The sequence below is a fragment of the Lissotriton vulgaris genome, chromosome 1_1 (assembly GCF_964263255.1).
Source record: "Lissotriton vulgaris chromosome 1_1, aLisVul1.2, whole genome shotgun sequence".
In the NCBI taxonomy this organism is placed as follows: domain Eukaryota; kingdom Metazoa; phylum Chordata; class Amphibia; order Caudata; family Salamandridae; genus Lissotriton; species Lissotriton vulgaris.
In genome coordinates, this window is record NC_141685.1 from 500653787 (window position 1) to 500674451 (window position 20665).

General features: G+C 44.4%; 1 protein-coding gene across 1 annotated transcript in view; it reads right to left on the bottom strand.

Moving 5' to 3' along the window:
* The window catches only part of LRRIQ3 (leucine rich repeats and IQ motif containing 3), a 544377-nt gene that overhangs the window by 268603 nt on the left and 255109 nt on the right, over positions 1-20665 (bottom strand). The window contains 1 exon segment of the mRNA XM_086953864.1: positions 17673-17826. Within this exon segment, the coding sequence (XP_086809990.1) occupies positions 17673-17826 (154 nt within the window).

A 20665-nucleotide genomic window follows, 5' to 3' on the forward strand; every position in this document is an offset into this window, starting at 1 on the left:
CCGGGTCCTAACCAGGGAAGGCGCCTGACGTGTAGAATTTCGCCATTTACGTTAGGAGGAATTGGTCGATTCTGCCTGAGCCAAAATAAAACTTTATTTTTTAGCTGGTTTTGGGCTTCTCTCTTACCATCCTCCAGAACCGGGACTCCGGTGAGGACCACCACAAGCGGAGCTGCTTCCGGAGGCAGCTCCGCATTGAGCCTCTTAGGGAAAGATGTCCTCACAGAATCATCATGGCCAATGGGGTTTTGGGGACTTTCTGGGAGAATAGGTTTTCCACCCGCCTGAGCCTTTTTATCTCTAATTTTCACATTTTGCCGAGTTGTTTTGGGGGGCATTGGATTCAGGGTTTTCGATTTAATTTGATTTGTAGTTTTTACCGCCTTTTGGATGATAATGTTTGGAGATGATACAGAGGTTACGGGCACTAGTGGGGGCCTTGGTACATCCTTAATTCCCTCTTTAATTTCCTTGATTACCTGTTCACAGTTCCCCAACTGTTGAGTTATTCTTTTTAGTCTCTCTACTAAAGGCAATATGAGGGATCTAACCAGTTTTTCGATACTTTCCATTAGGTCGGTGCCAGATGGTTCTAGTATTGAGGAGGGTGATTGAATGGCTGGTGCAAGTAATGGGGGTGCAACAAATGAAGAGCTCTTAGGTTTGACAGGATCAATATGACTGATCTTGGTTCTCTGTGTTCCCTTCCTCCCCTTTCTCCTTTTTTTCGGGGGAGGTCCTTGTGGTCGCGGATTTTTAGGAATTTTATTAGGTTTTTGGGCAGTCTCTACTAATGATGACGGTGTGTCTGCCGAGGCTTCTGCCTCTCGTGTTGTGTTACCTGAGGAAGCGGAAAGGTTTATAATTGAATCATTAATTGGATCCAGTGGAGGGGTTCTATCTTGAGGGAGTAATGATATACTATCACCGAAGATGAATCAGGACCCTCGGTTACGCAATGCGTGCTGGTATGCGGTGACATGGCTAGCTGTAACGGACCCAGAGATGAACGTTTGTTCTTAATAAACTCAACAGAGCGACGTCTCTCGGCTCGTCGCTCAGCGAGTACAATGTCCCTGTCAGTTCCTGTAGCGGCCCTGATGACATAGTTATCTAATGTCCCTCGTTTTACTCCTCCACCCACTAAGGATTTTTCTTTGGGGACAGGCGAGGACATGATGCCTACTTAAAGCGGTGAACACCTAGTTAGAACACACTTGACCTTTACTGTTATCTTGGTCCAAGCTATGAACATGCGTTTAACAATACTCAGGGAGGAAAATAAGAAGCTTTAGGTGAGTCTGCTTACTAGAGTCATGTACTTGTGGGGACACTCAGTCCACGTCGTGGATGGCGCATCAAAAAGGGGAGGGCCCGGCCCAGCCTCCTCTGGCCTCTGAGGGACTAAGAGGGCCCGCCCTTTGCCCGGGCTGCGCCCGGCGTCCCGCGACGCGGGGGACATGCAGCTTTAGTAGCGCCTCCAGGCGTAGGGATGACCGGTCCGGGCTGCGCCGCCGCAAAGGGTGCTGGGAAGCCGAGTCCTCCACTCGGCAGCCGCGAGGATGGTAGGAGCGGCGGCGGGAGGACTCGAGCAATGCAGCGGCCAGGTAAGAATACAGCTACTGCTCCCACGGTCTCTGTTGTCAATGTAGAAAATACCCCTGGCTTTACTGAAGCCTCACCCACTCCTTCGGGGACACGCAGCTTTAGTAACGCCTCTAGGCGCAGGGATGACAGGTCCGGGCTGCGCCGCCGCAAAGGGTGCTGGGAAGCCGAGTCCTCCACTCGGCAGCCGCGAGGATGGTGGGAGCGGCGGCGGGAGGACTCGAGCAATGCAGCGGCCAGGTAAGAATACAGCTACTGCTCCCACGGTCTCCGTTGTCAATGTAGAAAATACCCCTGGCTTTACTGAAGCCTCACCCACTCCTCCGGGGAAACGCAGCTTTAGTAACACCTCCAGGCGTAGGGATGACAGGTCCGGGCTGCGCCGCCGCAAAGGGTGCTGGGAAGCCGAGTCCTCCACTCGGCAGCTGCGAGGACGGTAGGAGCGGCGGCGGGAGGACTCGAGCAATGCAGCGGCCAGGTAAGAATACAGCTACTGCTCCCACGGTCTCTGTTGTCAATGTAGAAAATACCCCTGGCTTTACTGAAGTCTCAAAGGACTGTACAGAAATGTGTTAAACAGACATTAGCATAGCATAGCATGCCAATACACCAGAGACATAATAGGAAATATGCAGGTCCACTGGAATTATGTGGCAGGAGAGCACCAAATTATGTGGCAGGGTTGACTAGATTATGCATCAGAAGGCAAATTATGTGGCATAATAAGGGTGGGGGGGGGAGTCTATAGTAAAACGTCATTATTTTGTCATTTTTACACATGATGATACTATCTGGGAAGGTATTTCACCTCATGGTACCAGTTCAAAACCAAAATACAGAAAAAGCATTTGCAATGCAATCGGTCTCGCCTTTGGGACCTTATAAAAAAAATAGGCAAACTTATTCACAGCTGTTGTTGTTACGAAAGGCCACGGAAATACAAATATGTGCCCTGGACCACACAGTGTCTGCAGCGCATTTAAGAAACATATCATGGGAGACCTAAGTGGGGTAGTGGCAAGCAGTTAGGACAGGGCAGCAATCATTAACAGGCTCTCTCATGTAATGGCCTCGTGGCTAATTTAAAAAATAAAAAACCTGAATGTAATGTAAATGATGCTCTTGTAAAGCGCTCAAGTTAAGTTACAACACTGCCAAACAAGCACTGAATAGAGTGAAAAGAGCACAGAAACAGAAGAAAGGCTGTATTTAGCAGAATATGAAAAGGTTATTAACAGGAAAGGGTCTTGCCATTTGAAAACAGGGTGTAGGCTCTCATTATCAGCCACTGCCGGTGCTTTTTAAACAACAGACATTAGGAATAAAAGACAAGCATTTACAATGCAACGGTCTCGCCTTTGTAAAAGTTAGAGCTATTGGCATTGTAAATGACAAATTTTGTATTTATGTGTTGGTTTTGAAAACAATTCAGAAAAGGGGGTGGTGATGAACAGAGTGTCTGAATTAAGCAGACCACTCTTACCCAGTCCAAAGATCAGGGCTTGATCCATCACCGTTATTTATCTCACTGCACCATCCCAGCTCAGAACCCGGCTATATGCAAATCAGTCTGTCCCTGGGCCAGTGCATCATGGGAACAGGGCAGACTAAACTACCAAGCCAATTCTTCACCAGAAAGGAGACAAGCTACCGGGGACCGGTTTCTGGCATTTCAGCCTTCTTCGGCCCGGCTTGCTTGAATCCTGATGGTGCAGTGAGAAAGGGACTCATGTCTGAGTATACCCTGCCATACCTATAGTGGCCAAAAACGATTCAGAAAAGGGGGTGGTGATGAACAGAGTGTCTGAATTAAGCAGACTACTCTTACCCAGTCCAAAGATCAGGGCTTGATCCATCACCGTTATTTATCTCACTGCACCATCCCAGCTCAGAACCCGGCTATATGCTTCCTTCCCAGTGAAAGAATTGGCTTTGTAGTTTGGTTTGCCCTGTTCCCATCATGCACTGGGACAGGAACAGACTAATTTGCATATAGCCAGGTTCTGAGCTGGGATGGTGCAGTGAGCTAAAAAACGGTGTTGGATCTAGCCCTGATCTCTTGACTGGGTGAGAGTATTCTGCTTAATTCAGAAACTCTGTCCATGACCACCCCTTGTTGTTTAATTATTTTGTCCACCATAAGCGTGGAAGGGTATACTCAGATGTGAGTCCCTTGCTCATTGCACCATCAGGATTAAAGCAAGCCGGGCCGAAGACGGCTGTAATGCCAGAAACCGGTCCCCGGAAGCTTGTTTCCTTCCCAGTGAAAGAATTGGCTTTGTAGTTTGGTTTGCCCTGTTCCCATCATGCACTGGGACAGGAACAGACTAATTTGCATATAGCCAGGTTCTGAGCTGGGATGGTGCAGTGAGCTAAAAAACGGTGTTGGATCTAGCCCTGATCTCTTGACTGGATGAGAGTATTCTGCTTAATTCAGAAACTCTGTCCATCACCACCCCTTGTTGTTTAATTATTTTGTCCACCATAAGCGTGGAAGGGTATACTCATATGTGAGTCCCTTGCTCATTGCACCATCAGGATTAAAGCAAGCCGGGCCGAAGACGGCTGTAATGCCAGAAACCGGTCCCCGGAAGCTTGTTTCCTTCCAAGTGAAAGAATTGGCTTTGTAGTTTGGTTTGCCCTGTTCCCATCATGCACTGGGACAGGAACAGACTAATTTGCATATAGCCAGGTTCTGAGCTGGGATGGTGCAGTGAGCTAAAAAACAGAGTTGGATCTAGCCCTGATCTCTTGACTGGGTGAGAGTATTCTGCTTAATTCAGAAACTCTGTCCATCACCACCCCTTGTTGTTTAATGGTTTTGAAAACAGACAGATAAATGGCATTGTCATTTACAATGCCAATAGCTTAATCTCTCACAAATGCGAGACCTATTGCATTTGCACACACACACACAGAGCACAAACACACAGACAGAGCCACACACACACACACAGACAGAGCCACACACAGACAGAACCGCACACAGACAGAGCCACACACTGAAGGTCCCTGGTTCCATTTTGTTTGTAGACTTGGCGAGAAACATCACCAGCCTCATGTTTTCCAATACAAAATATTGATAAAAGTAGGCTTTCTTGGCCCATATTGTATGGACTCATTCCCTGAGGAACTCTGTTCGGGGGCACTCCCAGTCCAGGTTTTTCTCTGCATTTTTGGACGTATAGTTTTGATTTTATAATGGAATCAACAGGACCACAGCTGTAAAGGAGGGAGAAAAAAATGTTACCTGGATCAGACGGACACAGTTGGAACCAGGAACGTATGAGCTGGGCGGGCATACTTTGTTATAGTGCGAATATGAGAAATGGCAGCAAAATTACGTGTATGGGCATAATTCACTAATTTCATGTCACATATTAACACAAAAACACTGAATTTACTCCGACTACTCCAGCATAATTAACATTTCACCGCTAGTTTTCATTCACAAGTGCAACATGGCTATTAATAAAAAGTGACAGTGGCAGAGATGTAAGTGTCTAAGGGTCAGCAGTTTCTTCATCCCAGTTTTTTTTTAGCTCGCACCAATTGCATTCTGGTAGTTGTAGTCCTGACTGTGACACTAACTGCAGGTCCCAGAATGCAGATGGGTGTGAACCGTGCGCACATCCCCAGAATGATTTCAAAGTATTGATTGTTACAGTACTGACTTGTAAATTCTCCAATTTCACACTGCTGTCGTCCTATACCAACCACATTGTGTTTTTCCTGTCCAATTACTTTCATATTGAAGACCGATACATATGGTAACGTGTTATCTGGGAGTGCGGGGACTGAGTCCAGGTATTTTGCAGGCAGCGTAACCAACAATATTTAGCTACCACCAGGGGTTTACGTGGGATGAAAACACTGGGGTGGTCTCTCATGGCGGTTGGCTGCTGTAATTAAGGGCGTGGCTGAAAACGCTTAAACTAAAATTTGAGCTTAGCAATGTGCCTTGCCCCCCTGGGTTTTTGCTGCCTCTGTCCCTTCATCCCGATATATAACACAAGTAACACTACACCTGCAACCAGCCAGGACTATTGGCTTTGTCAGTGGTTTTCTGTTGCATACCATCAATAAGCAACAACTATTACTTTGTTGTGTATAGTATGAAAATAGGTTAGCTCTCGCGGGCGAGGTTGTGTGTTGAGCTTAGAGCAACCGACCTTCGAACTGAGAAATAGGTTTGCGGCTGATGTCCAGACTCCTGGGCCCGCGAGCCTCCGATCGTGGTCCGAGGTAAACAGCGTGGCACGCGAGAAATCACCATTAGGGCGAAGAGAAAGGCTGCCTCTGGGGGAATTTACAACCTCGGCGAAGACCTGCAACTTCAAGGAGCTGCTGCCGCCCTCAACCCTGCACGGGAACAATGACCCGCAGCGCTGGGCTGGAGTGCGTGTGAACGCACCCCGCGCTACACTCTTACCATCACCAGCGTTCTGTGTCTGTCTCTCTATGTCTATTGCTTGCTCTGGCTTAATCGTGTTACAAATGAGGGGACCCCAGCATTCGTCAGCGAAATCATTCTCGTCAGGAAATAGAGAAGTTCTTAACTCAACGGTTTGTTTGGTTGTGGGGGAGAGGTAGGCGGCTGCGCTTGATCCAGAGCTGCTTCGGACGCCATTTCGACAAGTGTTTACAGCTCTGAGGCTATCGCGCGCCTAGGACGACTACAGCTCCTTTCTGTGCTGGACGTGAAGTAGAGACTCGGTTTCGCTTCAAGTCAATAGACGTTGATTGGCTGATGAAATATTTACAGAAAGACAGTAACATCCACCTTTATTTTAACCCCTTCAGCGCTGCGCAAATTTCGCTGCGGTGCTGAAGGTTCTAAAGAACCAATAGAAACATGACGGAACGGTTCCGTCATAAGCACAGGCCAACCGACGCTCATGACGGAACCGTTCCGTCATGAGCATGGAAGGGGTTAAAACAAGCCAAATACGTGAACCCACTTTCCCGCCCCAGCTCTATGAAAAAATGGCGGCCCCAAACATCCGGGTGAAAAAAAAAAAAAGGGAAACACCCACAATGGGCCCACTTCTTCATGACGGCAAAAGGGGCGTGGCTTAAAAAAAAGACAGAAACGCCCACGAATCTGCTCCGAGACTGATTGGCATCATTCTCTTCCAATGGCTAGCCTCCATTTATGGAGCTAGCCAATGGAAGAGAGAGGCGGGTTCAACCCCAGTACTTAGAAAACAAAATTTCTCGAGCTGCGCGACACTGCTGCGCAGTACACGCCAGTCGAGACCTAAAAAAGTGCAGAGTTTCACTCACCATGCCCTGTATATGTCGTCTAGAGGCACTGGTGACCCAGACGTGAGACGCCCCGCACACTGGTCATAGAGGAGGCGGCAGCAGGAAGCTTACACAGCCAGGGCGGCCCCTCTCCGCTGCTGCTTGCCTACCTCACCACCCATTCACACCTACTACTCGTAGTGATAGCAGGCCAAACCCCGGCCATGTATGTAGAACGCAAGGTCAGCTCAAAGAGTATGGCTTCGTGAGGGAATGTGGGTGCTTATTTTTACACAATTCAAACAGTACTCATTTTACCAGCCTCTGAAAGGTGAAAGGCAGAGTGAAACCACCGGGAATGGAACTATTGAACCAGAGGTCAAACACGGAACCCTGAAGCACTTGCCGTCTGGGCCTACAAACACAGCTTATAGTGTGAAGCAGTCAGTACGTTTTAAGGGTTGTTTGGTTAATTACACAGGCAGTTAAGGCAGGTCGATTCATCTCAGAACTGCGGAGAATTAGGTGCCACTGACAGTGCGCGAGAAAAACACAGCCTTTGACCGACACACCAAGCAGCTGCTGGTGCTTATACATATTCAAACATGCCAAAATACCCGGCTTAGGCGGGAGACTCCCGATTTTGGGAGCAAAAGATGGCTTTATTTTGACTGTCTCCTGCCTGAAATTGCATCTGCTTCAATTGAAGTCAATGTGGGAAATACATTCCCCCGATTATGTTTTGGAAAACTCCCACTTTCCTTTTTTAACACGTTGGCATGTATACATATTGGAACTGGGGCTACTAACCATGCTATGACAAACATTGATGCTCCGATGCACTGAAACCTGTTTAATAGTAGCTTTGGCACAGCACCAAAAATAACAAACTTCGTTCAGAAAAGACGTAACCGCTTTCTATTTATTTTCATAGCATTTTAAAATAAGCATTTTAGGTCGAACTGTGATCTTATGCCTGTATAAGTCTTAGAGAAGTTTTTATGTATTGCTTGTTAATTATCTTTGCAAATATGTTAATCAGCAAGCAAATGAAGATAATTATTTTGTTCATTCCTAAGTGAATACGGCAACGGTTTGTACACACATATAGCCTTCCTTTGTTCAGAGGGTAGGAGAGCAGACAATAGTTATAGCGAGGGTTACACTCTCTGTACCTCAGCCTTATGTAATGTGGCAGGGTACTGGGCCTGCCAGGTGGACTGGTCGCTTGCGCAGGGGTGGCAGCGCGCAGCAAGGAGCCAGTCACACACGCTTGGTACTAGTCGGAAGTGACGTGCCCGAGCGCCCGCCTTCCATTTATTCGGCCCCGCAGGCCACGCCTGGCCTGCGGATGTAGGAGTGCGTGTAAGCGTGCGTCAACTAGAGTGCTAACAGCACTACACCTTACATGTTTTAAATTGCTAATCCGGAGTTTATGAGCCCCACCTTTGAGTAAGTATCAGACAAGTGGAGAGGGAATTGTGTGTGACAAGGAAACCTGGGGTTACAACGGATTGATACCTAGTTTTTAATAAACAAGACATAACTGGGCTCGTAATCCACTTAATTAGATCAACTGACAGCTGTTGTTTCTTTCACATTTTTTGTTGAAGGACTCTACTAGAGACCTGCAGTCACGTGCACATTGGCTTTCTCTCTTTCCCTATTATATGCAGACTGGGGCAAACGCTCCAAAACAAGGTTAAAAAACACGAGCAGCTGTGTGAGAGGAGTAAAATGGGGCAAAGCTGCACTGGCCACTGAGAGTGTGGAGTCGACAGTCAGCACCTGTCCTCTACGCAGTAACACAGGTGCAGTTTCTCAGGCTTACCCTTGATGTGGACAGCGGCAGGCTGCACATTTCAGATAGTGATTGTCACGTTTACTTACAGGTTCTCGTATAAGAACAAACTCTGCACTCGCTCTTTCTTTCATGCCCAGATACCCGTAGCTCAGCTCGCCATGGCCGGCCAGCTTCCTGGCTCCCCGGGGGCAGCAGCATGTTGCTCAAACGCTGGTTCCTTCCTCCTCTGACCAGCTGTGTGTGTGACAAAGAGTGCACAGCGACAGACCAATCAGACGCCAAACAAGCATTTCATAATGCAATAGGAAACGTTTCTACCTGCAACCTATTGCATTGGAAATGGGAGGGTGGGGGTCCATTAAGGCATGAACGGGAGTGGGGGACTAAGGGGGGGGGGGGGGGGGGGGGCGAAAAGTCATGGACTGCAGGAGGGAGGGGACATAGGGGCAAAAATAATTTTGGAGTAAAGGGGCCAATAGCCAGGGAAGGATATAAATGAAAACATGGCCGTCAGGAGGAGCGACTAACAACCTGAAAACAAATAAAAAAGCAGCTTTTAAGATTGAAGCCAATGAAAAAGATAGACACAAAGTGGGCGGAGCTTCTTCCACAATACTGTATACAGCATCTCTCGATGAGACTGCGCATGCGCTGCCTAGCCGAGACCAAAAAGCAACTGAAAGATGACCATTAAATCCTGGCAACAGGCCTTCTACTACACACAAATGCATCTCCATGTTTTCAATAACTTTTGATCCGTTTGAGCTAGAAATGTTTATAAATGGGAATAATAAGAGATTAAAAGTAACTCTACGTACTAAAGTAATGCTGGTCTTTTGTAAGTTAATGTCTAGAGACACAACATCTGTAAACTGTTTTTTTTTTTAATGACAAAACAAAGATACTTCTCAGGTTTTTTTGTAAAGTCCAGTTTACACAGTCTGTTATTTTGTACCATGTAGTGCATTACTCAGGTTTTAAATTCAATGTTAATTAGCACTTTCGAACAATATAATATGTGTTGCAGTTCTTTTCAGTCGTGTAGCATAAAATGATATTATCTCTCACATTGGCAGTTTTTATTTCCAGGAAATGTCTTTTCCGGATCTACACTGTCAACACACAGCTATCATGCACAGAAGAGATTATGAATGTCCCTTCAAAGGTCCACCAACAGACGAACACAACTCCACTTTCATCTTCCTTTCGAATGTTTATCCACTTTCGGGTTCCGGCAGTGCTAAAGTAAGGCTAAGAGCTTTAAAGACACACCTTCTCGAGGCACGGTAACGAAGGGGCTACTGGCCTCAAGTGGGCCCGGAGACACTGGGCCTTTTGTTTGCAAGCAGTGCATTAAGTTCTGCAGACTCTTGGCCTGCATTCATCCTAAATATATAACGACTTACTGGAAATGGGTTGATTACAGTCTACAGCATTCATAGCAGGCCGACCAGTGGAAATGAACACTGACATGCTGCTTTTGATCTTAGTTTCAAAGTTTCTTTTTTCACGACAAATCTTCAAAGGTGGCATCTTTTTTCTGTTAGCCATGCTGACGCGAAGAAAGACGATTTGTTTTTTACTGATATTACAGTGGGTCGCTAACCGAGTTTGTGCGTTGCACTCTAATTATAACATGCCGCACTGCTGACAAGAGGTGCTAGGGCGCCCTTCCTAAAAATAAAGCGCTGCATTTTTCCGCCTTGAGAAAAAATATGGCGTTTCAAAAATTGATGTAAGCGGCGCCGTGCAGCATATTGACAAAAAAGAATCATATTTTATATTAACGCACAACATTGCGCCACTAAAGAAAAAGCATTAATTTCGCAGGGACGCCTAACGAAAAGCGTGCATTGGTCAAATAAACTAAGGTGCGAGCTGGATAAACAAGAGTAGAGCGGCACCAGCATGCAGCCACATGAGAGGAAGAAACGCCCAATAAAAATGCGAGCAGTTACGGGCGCCGAGCTGAAGACAGGCACACACAGGAGCAGAAAAGGGGTGAAAAAAAAGTCCCCAAACTACAAATAATCAGCTAAAGCATAATAATACAGTACTTAGTCCCTGCTGTGTGGGAGGAACAGAAAGACAAACAGGAGAGACAAAGAGAAGGATTGACCACTAGTAAGAGAGGATTTTTAAAGGACACTGAAACAAACAAATGGGTCGCAGGGGGAAGGTTTTAACCCGACAAGAGAAGTTACAATAGGCTTTGAATGCTCGACCTAAAAAGTAGGCCCATTGGCTGTTATGTTAATGTCAATAGGGCAAGATAAGAGAATGATCGGCCACCATTACGAGAGGTTCAAAAGCGAGGCTGGACAAGGTATGAATTTTTTTCCGGACCCTAGGGGTCTTCCCGGTATGTACCATTTAAGTTCTTTTGCAAGGTAATTTAGGCCAGTATCATACATTGTCGTGTGAGTCAGACTTAAGATTTTGAAATGGCCTCTTTGTCGTACCGGGAGCCAATGGAGAGTTTTAAGGTTTGGGGCAGAGGGGGATCTAGGAGGGAGATTAAGAATAAGTCTGGCCGGGGTGTTTTGAAGAATCTGAAGCTTGGAAAGCAGGTCCTCATTGCCATGAACAGGGCGTTACCATAATCAAGTCGGCTAATAACAAGGCCCTGCACCAAAGGATTCCTAGCTTCAATGGGTAGCCACTTGAAGATTTTACGGAGATTGCGCATGATCCCATAGCAAACACCAAGAACCTGGTTAACGTGGGTTTTCATGGAGAGTGCACTGTCGATGGTGATTCCCAGGTTACGTATTGCTGACTTAGGGGAGGGATGTTTGCCTAATTCCAATGGCCACCAGTCTTGTGCCCAGAATTTCTCTGCTCTACTAAACAAGATGATCTTGCTACCCTTTAGTTGTAACTTGTTACCACTCATCCATTTGTTTATTTGGATCATACAGCTCTTGAAACCAGATTGTGTGCCTACGTAATCAGGACCAAAGGTGACAAGCAATTGGGTATTGTTGGTATATGACACAGTCTCGAAGCCATATGATCTGATGATACCGGCAAAGGTGTTAGATACAGATTAAACAACATGGGGCTGAGTATGGAGCCCTGTGGGACACCAACAGTGACTGGACGACTGCACAAGGCTATTGAATCTACAAGAACGGTGGTAGAGCGATCCGCCAAATAGCTCTTAAACCAGTCTATGGCCTTCCCTCTGATACCCACCTCCCACAGTCGATGTTTTAAATACTGTGGGAGATGCTACCGAAGGCTGCAGACAAATTCAGGAGAATCAGAATTGCTGATTCTCCTTTATCCAATGTGAGCCTGATGTTATTGATAATCTCAACAACAGCCGTCTCAATGCTATTGGCGGCCCGTAAACCTGATTGTGAGGAATCCAGAAGACCATGGTTCTCAAGATGGGCAGTGAGACGTTTATTTACTAGATGCTCCAATAAATTCCCAAAGTAGGGTAGCAATGAAATGTGACAGTAATTAAGAGGTAAATTAGGGTCAGCTGAAGGTTTTTTAAGAATTGGCTTGACTTGGGCATGTTTCCACCGAGTTGGAACTTTGACTTTCTCTAGTGACATGTTAAAAATAACAGTTAATATATTGGCAAATAGGGGCATAATCTTAGTGCAAGACCCGGGTGGAAAAGGGTCTATTGGAGAACCTGATTTGATCTTAGATAGGCCTTCTAATACTTCAGTGAAGGTAATGGGTTCAAATTCCGTTAGCAGGGGGACATCATTTATTTCCAACATTGAGGGTGTCATAGACGTTTTACTAATTTGGTGATGGTAATCGGTGTCAAACTAAGGAAAAGATGAGTAAATGGTTTTAATTTTATTATCAAAATAGGAAGATACAGAATCTACCCTGTTGAGTGGGGAGAACAGAGGACTGCTCGACCCGAGTTGATGTGAATTCTTTCAATATTTTGTAGAGCTCCTTGCTAGAGTGTGCTACATTATTTATTCAGTGAGTTAAATAGGTCTTTTTTGCCAATTTGATGTTTTTATACAGTTAAGAGGAAACTGTCTGTAGTTCCTGCGATCTTCGTCAGTTTTAGTTTTCCTCCACTGACGTTCCGCTGTTCTACTTATTTGTTTATCAATTTTTAGTGCAGTCGTAAACCAAGGTGAAGCTTTACTTTTTACTTTAACCTTGGTTACAGTGACGACCGTATCTAATGCGGAAATAATAGAGGTTTCTAAAATAATTGTAGCCTGTTCCACAGTATAGGAATGGCATATCTGCTGTGGCTTAAAGTGGGCTGAGAAGGCATCTGGAGTTAGTTTACGCCAAGGCCTAATCAAGGTACTTTTACTCAGTCCTAATTTCCTATGAGAGTTTACAGGCATACAGAATTTTAAGAGATAATGGTTAGTCCATAGTACTGGTAAAGGTGGTTCGATTGTCTGTTTGGAGGAATTTGTGAATACTAAATCTAACGTATGACCAGCTAGATGTGTTGGGCCTACTACCATCTGTGTCAATCCTAGTGTTTCCATAGCCCCAACTCAGTGGCAGGAATCAGAGTCCAACAATTGCTCTGCATGGTGGTTAAATCTCCAATTAAGATCAAATTGTCAGTGGCTAGTACAGGTCGCACTATTACTTCTAATAGATGATTACCAAATTTCGATTTAGATCCCGGAGGTCTGTAAACTAAAGCTACTCTCCAAGTTTCGGAGTCAGGAGTTATGATATTAAAAATCAGTATCTCAAGCATTGTAGTGGTGAATGACTGTAATACATTAATTTTAAAAGCAGCCTTATTGGTAACTGCAATACCTCCACCTCTACCAACTTCCCTATCTAGTCTAGTGAGAGGGTACTGAAGGGGGAAGGCCAATGTAACATCAAAAGAAGCCTGGCTATGAAGCCATGTTTCAGTAATAAAACAAATATGGACCTCAGCGCAGCCTTCGACATGGTTAATCACCTCCTCCTGCTTCACCGGCTCCGCCTCATCGGGGTCTCTGTAATGGCACTTAAATGGTTCCACTCCTTCCTTTCGGAGAGATTTTTCTCCGTCTTCGAAGATGAGGTTTCGTCAGACCAACTCCAACTGTATCACGGCGTTCCCCAGGGATCCTCACTTATCCCCACCATGTTTAACATCTACATGAGACCATTGGCTGAAGTGGTACTTCCCTGGGGTATCCAGCTTATCACCTACGCCGATGATACACCAGTAATTTGACCCCTTGCCTCATCAAAGTGATGGAGTGGATGACCTCCTCTTTTTTAAAACTCAATGGGTCAAAGACTGATATTATGCTGCTGGGCTATAAAGCCCCCCTTAACCTTGACCTCTGGTGGCCAAACTGTCTTGGTCCTTCACCCCCCTAAGACCCAAATAAAGAGCCTAGGGGTATGGCTCGACTCATCCCTGGGATTTCAAGTCCAGGTAAAGAAGGTGACAACGACCTGTTATGGATTGATCAGGCTCCTCAGGAAGGTTTTGATCCTCCTTCCTTTTGAGGCTAGACACATGCTAGCCCAGTCGTTGATTTTGTCACGACTGGACCATGCAAATGCGGTCTACTTTAGGGCCCCAGCAGGCTCCATTCAAACCCTGCAATCAGTACAGAATTGTGCATCTCGTCTGCTTATGAATGTACCCCGACGCAGCTCTGCTAAGGCCGCTCTGCGGCTCCTCCACTGGCTACCGATTCAGGAAAGAATTACGTTTAAAATCATGTGCATGGCACACAAGTCTATCTGGAATGGTGGTCCCACCATCTTCAGCCCTTGTTTCGCCGTCAACAATCCTGCAGATTCTTAAGGTCCAATCAGCGTAATCTGCTTGTAGTTCCTAGGGTGAAGCGAGCCCGAATGGGCGGTCGCCAGCTTTCCTACCTAGCAGCCAAGTGCTGGAACAACTTACCAGACAACATCAGGCTGGAGAGCAACCACCATGCCTTCAGAAAGCAACTGAAGACACTTCTATTCCATTGAGTGTCCATGGTCAGCCCGCTGGTCTTAAGCTGGGATGCCTCAGGGTAGCCATGCTCTCTATAAAAGCGTATTCATTCATTCATATCTGGTTCTATGTCCTCCAAAATTCACCAAAGTTCAAGTGCATGTTTGGGTATAGACCTAGCGTTAAGATATAGAGCTGTAAGCGGTTTAAGAGCTACTTTTATGTCAATGGCTCGAGTATCAGTTGTGTCGTGCGTTGGTGCGTTTATCTGTGTCCCATTTTGGGTGATAGACTGATAATGGTTAAAGGGTTTAATCGTAAGAGGAGACTTTTTATAATTTTGTGGAATCAGAGGGTTTAGAGATCGCAACTCTGCACTAGAATGACACAACATGATATTAAAAAGGGCTTACTGAGAAATAAGATGTAAATTACACAGGGTTCCTTGCGGCTGGCGGCGGTCAGGCACGTATGGGCGGGACGCTACGCGCGGACGGGCACGCCGCTGCACACGGACGGGCGCTTCCGTACCCTAATGGGTCTTAAATAGCAGGAGGGGGCGTGGCAAGATGCTAAAACGCCGACCCACCCGGAAACGTATATCTCTCAGTGGGGGTGACAGCAGAAAAAAGCCTGAAGTCCCGCCGCACAAAGGGCACAAGCCGTGACGGACCAGGGACCGGCTAATTTGATGCTGGCTCGTAACGGAGTTCAAATAGCAATGCAAAGTGTACAACTTAATAAAAAGTTTAAAATGCGTATAGTAAAAGTGGAGCAATTGGACAATCAATAGTACAATGATAGCTTAAATCATACAATTAAAACCTCAGGACGCAAGAGGGAACAGAGCGTTGGAGCGAGCAGCTGACAGGTCACTGGTCGTAAGGCTGAGAATTCGCTGCCTTCAAGGGGTCAGCACACGTATATAAATCAGACCTCTTCTCTGTGCTAAAAAGTCACCAATAACTATAAGGTCAATGTATATTTTAATGTATATGTATCAAGGACCCCCTGAATTAATGAATCTCACAATTCCTAGGCCAGGGAAATCTTTATTTTTTCCCGCGCTCGCCGCTCAACAAGACGTCTCATCCCGCCACCGGACATAGGGAGCCCTGCCGACCATTTACAGGCAGGGAGATCTTTTAAATCATTGTCTGGAATACTCCTAAGGATTAACATCTTTCATTACCTGAAACTTGGGATAAGCATCTTCCGTTTTCTTAGGTTATCAGATCCTTAAGAAAAATAGACCTACTATCAATTTGAAAGTCTATTGGACCGAACCCAAAGTAATTTAGATAAAGCCTAGGAGAGACCCAGAAACACCCAAGAACGAATTTTATCCGATATCAGCATAAAAGGGTTCCGGTTGGCGGGACTTTCTATTTACTCATCGAAGCAAGCAGTTTTTATCAATTCATCACCAAAAGACTTCGAATGAAAGAACGAAAATTTATCTTATCACCTACTCTTTGATAAAACGAACATTTAATATTGTGTGGCTGCTCCAGGAAGAAGGCGCTGGCCGCCGAAACGCGCGTAGAGACCGAATTTTCATGCCACTTTCTCTTATATTTTATATTTTTTTTAAAAAAACTGTGTATGAATTTGTTATATGTAATTGTTAGGTATATAATGTGATTTTATAATTGTCATTTGATGATACCTAAATGATTTTTTACTTGTGTTAATTGTTTAATAAAAGCCTGTTCTTTTAGCCAGCTGAAGTTTTCTTTTATATTGTGTCTGATTTACATGTGATTTGTACCGCCAAATGTCCTAGGTTGTTACTTTTCATTCAATGTATATTTTATACATTCACACGACAAAATGTTCAAAAACTGATTGTCATAAATATTTACAATAAAGTCATTAAAAAAAACATTAACATGTCATTGAGTCTTTTTTAAAAAAAACATTTTTCATCCCACAAAGTGCAGCCACAGGACCAAGCACAAAATGTCTAATAAGGGCCTGATCACGAATGGTTTAGTGTTTCCGCACCAGGTAGTTCTGGGTACAGGAACACAGGATCTGAGTCTACCAGCCAGTAAAATCGCATAAGGCTTTGGCTGTAACAGCATCCAAGCCTCGTCTCCTGCTCACCCTGTCTTTTTTTCTATGGCGAGAGTGAGCATTGAGGCTCCGTCCCCGCTAGAACTAATCTTCCCCATCCTTCTCCTCATCTCCCAACTCCACTCACTCCATCCATATCCCACACAAAAGCCTTGGCTCCCATTTACCTCCTGCTAAAAGCAGGTGGTAAGTAGGAGTAATAAACTCTGTGAAATTGGGGATTGAATATGGTTTTACATCTAGTAAATCTGTGTCTGTATGGGTATTCCCCTCTCTGTGGAGACGTAACAGGAATAAACATGTGCAGAGATAATGGTCGAAAGCGGTTGTTCTGGTCATGCGGAAGATCGCAGGTTTGCTACTAACTCGAAATTGCGGCCTTAATGCTAAGCAATGTAAAGCTGTTTCCAACTGTGTTTGTCACTGAGCTCACAATATAAAACACCTTCTAATTGCATTTATCAGAGGGTCACACTGTGAAACCATTTCCAACCATATTTCACACAAGATAACAGCAATGGAAGTGATAACAATGTTTCCATCACAATTGAGCAATGTAAACTATTTCTTAGGTCGACTAACACATCTGCTGCCCTTTCAAATGCCTCTAAAGAAGATCAACTAAGTGTTAGAGTCGAGGCTCTCCACTCTGCACTGCTTTTTAATTTTGTGTTGTTATTACAGGAGCTTTGACAACAGCTAAAGGTGATCCTACCCAGACAAAAACAGCACCTGACAAACTTTCCAGACAGAGAGGACCTTGAGCCATCAATCCAGACAAAAACCTTCGCATCTGTCCTTCAAGCTTCAGAAGCAGGACTTAAAATGATGGGATGTTTATGACTCATTAATTAAATGAATAAAGTTTGTGTGCTCCCGAAGCTTGGAGATGTAACATTGTAGCGGGCACATGCTTTTTTCTACAGTATGATTAAGTACAGTAACTTCGCAGCTTGACAGTCTAAAATGTCCAAGGCGCAGTATTTAAATGTATTTCATATTTACAACGACTTATTTTCTAAGTACCTTATTTTCTTCGTGATTTCTCTCTTCACGTTGAGCACTGTTGTGCGCACATCTGTTGATGTCTGTCCTTAAGTCAGCATGTTTCTCAATCATTGACGTTACACCATCAAACATGCGGTATCTCTGTTTTTGCTTTTTGTGACCTTTGCTTCTGCTGTGAAATGAAATAAAATCGTATTCATTCTTTCAAACTTTTAAACTGATCGATCAAATGAATTGCAGAGATGATTTAAAAGACAAACCAAAACAAGATACCCAATCTTTCAAATACATTTGATGTCACCACTTTATAGCAATTCCAATATACAGCCCCTATCAGTGTCATTTAGAGCGTGACCACTCCATGCTATTGCTGACATGAAAATGGCATACTGTATCTTTGCACTTAATATTAGGTGTTTAATACTATCCAGCTAAATGAAGCCCACAATATATGCTTCAGAAGCAATGCTTGCTTGCAAGCCTCCAAGGATTCATATTGATGTCTTGTAGGTCGCATGCAGCTATTTGCAGGTGATGCATTACCCACTGAGTCACTTAACCAACGTTGCAAATTCTGATCCCTTGTTCTTTCAGGGATATATTGTTACAGTTTAAAGTTGTATATAATTAAAAATAAAATACCTCAAAAACGTAGTTTTTTTCCACATTTCCTAAGTTATTTGCATTTTATCTTGGGACTTGTAGTGTATCAAAGATACTCTTCTGTCTTTCGAGAAAAGCTGTTAAGGCTTCAAACACTTAGGCCCTCATTACCAGTCGTGCAATGATTGCAATGGGGCTGACAACAGCACTTCCGGCCACATCAGCATTAGTTTACCGGGAACACTAACTACTCAGTGGTATTCAACCCTGAGATTACGCTTGCAGCAAGTAGGCAACTTCTCTGGGTGGAATACTAGTGAAGAGCATGTGGATGTTGGCACAGTACGTCAGATTTATGCACATTACTCTCACAAAATCAATTATTTCTATTACTACAATCCTTTTTAAGTCACTGGGAATCCAAGTAAAGGTGAATCTGATAGGGAAATAAAGGGAATTTTTAAGGTCCACTAATTATGAGGTCTTAAGTGGTATTATGTTAGGCGCTGCCCTATGAAGGGAAAAGATCAATCAATTCAGAATGAGTGGCCAGATGTACAACCCTTTTTTGCATTCCTAAATGAGAGATCTGCTTGTTTGCGACATCAAAAAAGAGTAATTGCATGTACAGATACTATTTTGCACGTCACAGACTCACAAAATTGAGTTTGCGACTCTTGTTATTAGGAAGGGGCTTCCCTTCCTAATAGCGAGACTCACTGCCATGTACTATTGTTTTGCAACCACATTTGCAGCCGCAAAACACTCGCAGTTTACCACCTAAAACCACTTGCAAACGGGAAGGGGTCCTCTGGGGACCCCTTTGCCTTTGTGAGTGTGTGAAAAATATTTTTTAAGAGCAGCCAGTGGTCCCAGGGACCACTGTCCGACCTTAAAAAATGAATTGAAATGTTTCATTTTTCTTTTCTAAATGCATCCCGTTTTCTTTTAAGGAAAAGGGGCTGCATGAAAAAAAAATGCTTTATTTAAAAAGCAGTCCCAGACATGGTGGTCTGCTGACCCCGTCAAGCCACCATCCCTGGGAGTGCCAGCCATTCCCTTGTGCTTGCCTCATGAATATTGGTGAGGCTTGAAATTTGCGACCCCATTGGGAATCGCTAACAGTGTCTGTGACACTGATGTACATTGCATTTTGCGAGTCGCAAAATGTAATGGTCGTACATCTGTCCCGAGGTCTCTCACTCACGGGTGCTCTGATGTCACTATAGCATAGCTGCCAAGGTTTCAGATTTCTATGTGTGACATTTAAATAATTTCAAAGTAATTTTGAGTGACATTTCAACGACTACGAGTGACACTTTCGCGCGGCAAAATCAAGCAATGAAGATGAGGGAATCATATAAATATCAGAAATTACACTAATTTGAGCAACAAGAAATTCTAGGAAGATTTTAAAACATTTCTGCAAAGCACCAGAAATGGAAAGAAAGGCACTAACCAGAGACCGACTGCATGACTGCATTGTTAATGTTAATGTTAGGTATGTTTTATATAGCGCGCGGCTACTCCGAGGAGTGTCCCGGCGCTTTATGACCCACAGCAGAAACAACAGGGCAGGTGAAAAGAAAAGAAAAAAAGACCTACTGCACAAAAAGCCAAGATATCAGATGCTGAGTCAGTAACTGAGGGCAGGCAGACACTGCTGATAATCTCATTGATGTTATCATTCATGACCTGAGCTAGCCCAAAAAGGACATAGTTTTTCCATAGCAAGTGCAATTAGAAGATTAGGCCGTCACTCAGTCACAGGCATAAACGGTTGCTAATGCAATAAGGTAAAAAAGAATGGTGGGAAACACCAGCGTAGAACTTGGCAGTGTTTTACTCTGAACACGTGATAGTGTTAACAAATACAAATTGCACTGCCAGTATTTTTTTAGTTTTAAAAACAAGCTTTTGCAGTCATGACACTATTTTATCATATCACTAATGATGAAGAAACCACGCCACCCACAAAGGTATTCTTGGTCAATGATGCAGAAACCACATCACCCTTGCAAGACAATATCGCACACTTTGAAGCTTACCAGGAAACTCCAGGTATTTGTCTCTGTTGGCCATATTTTATAACACTTGTCGGCCATATTTTATAACACTTCCAATATGCCGGCCTTGTGCCTCTTCCCCATTTGTAAAGTACACTCCCATTCCAACCTGGCCCCGGCCCCCGGACCACCATGCATATTGTCAGGCAATAAAATGAGGAGCCATCTGATTTTAGCAGTTCGTGAAGGAAAGGGGATTGTCCAGAATAGTTCAGTTCAGTTCAGTTCAAAAGTCTTTATTTCGAATATCAATTCATAAAAGACAATACATAGAAAAACACCATAATTTTGTAATACATTATAGTAATTATTATCTAAAAGTTTACCTCATTTTAAAAAGAT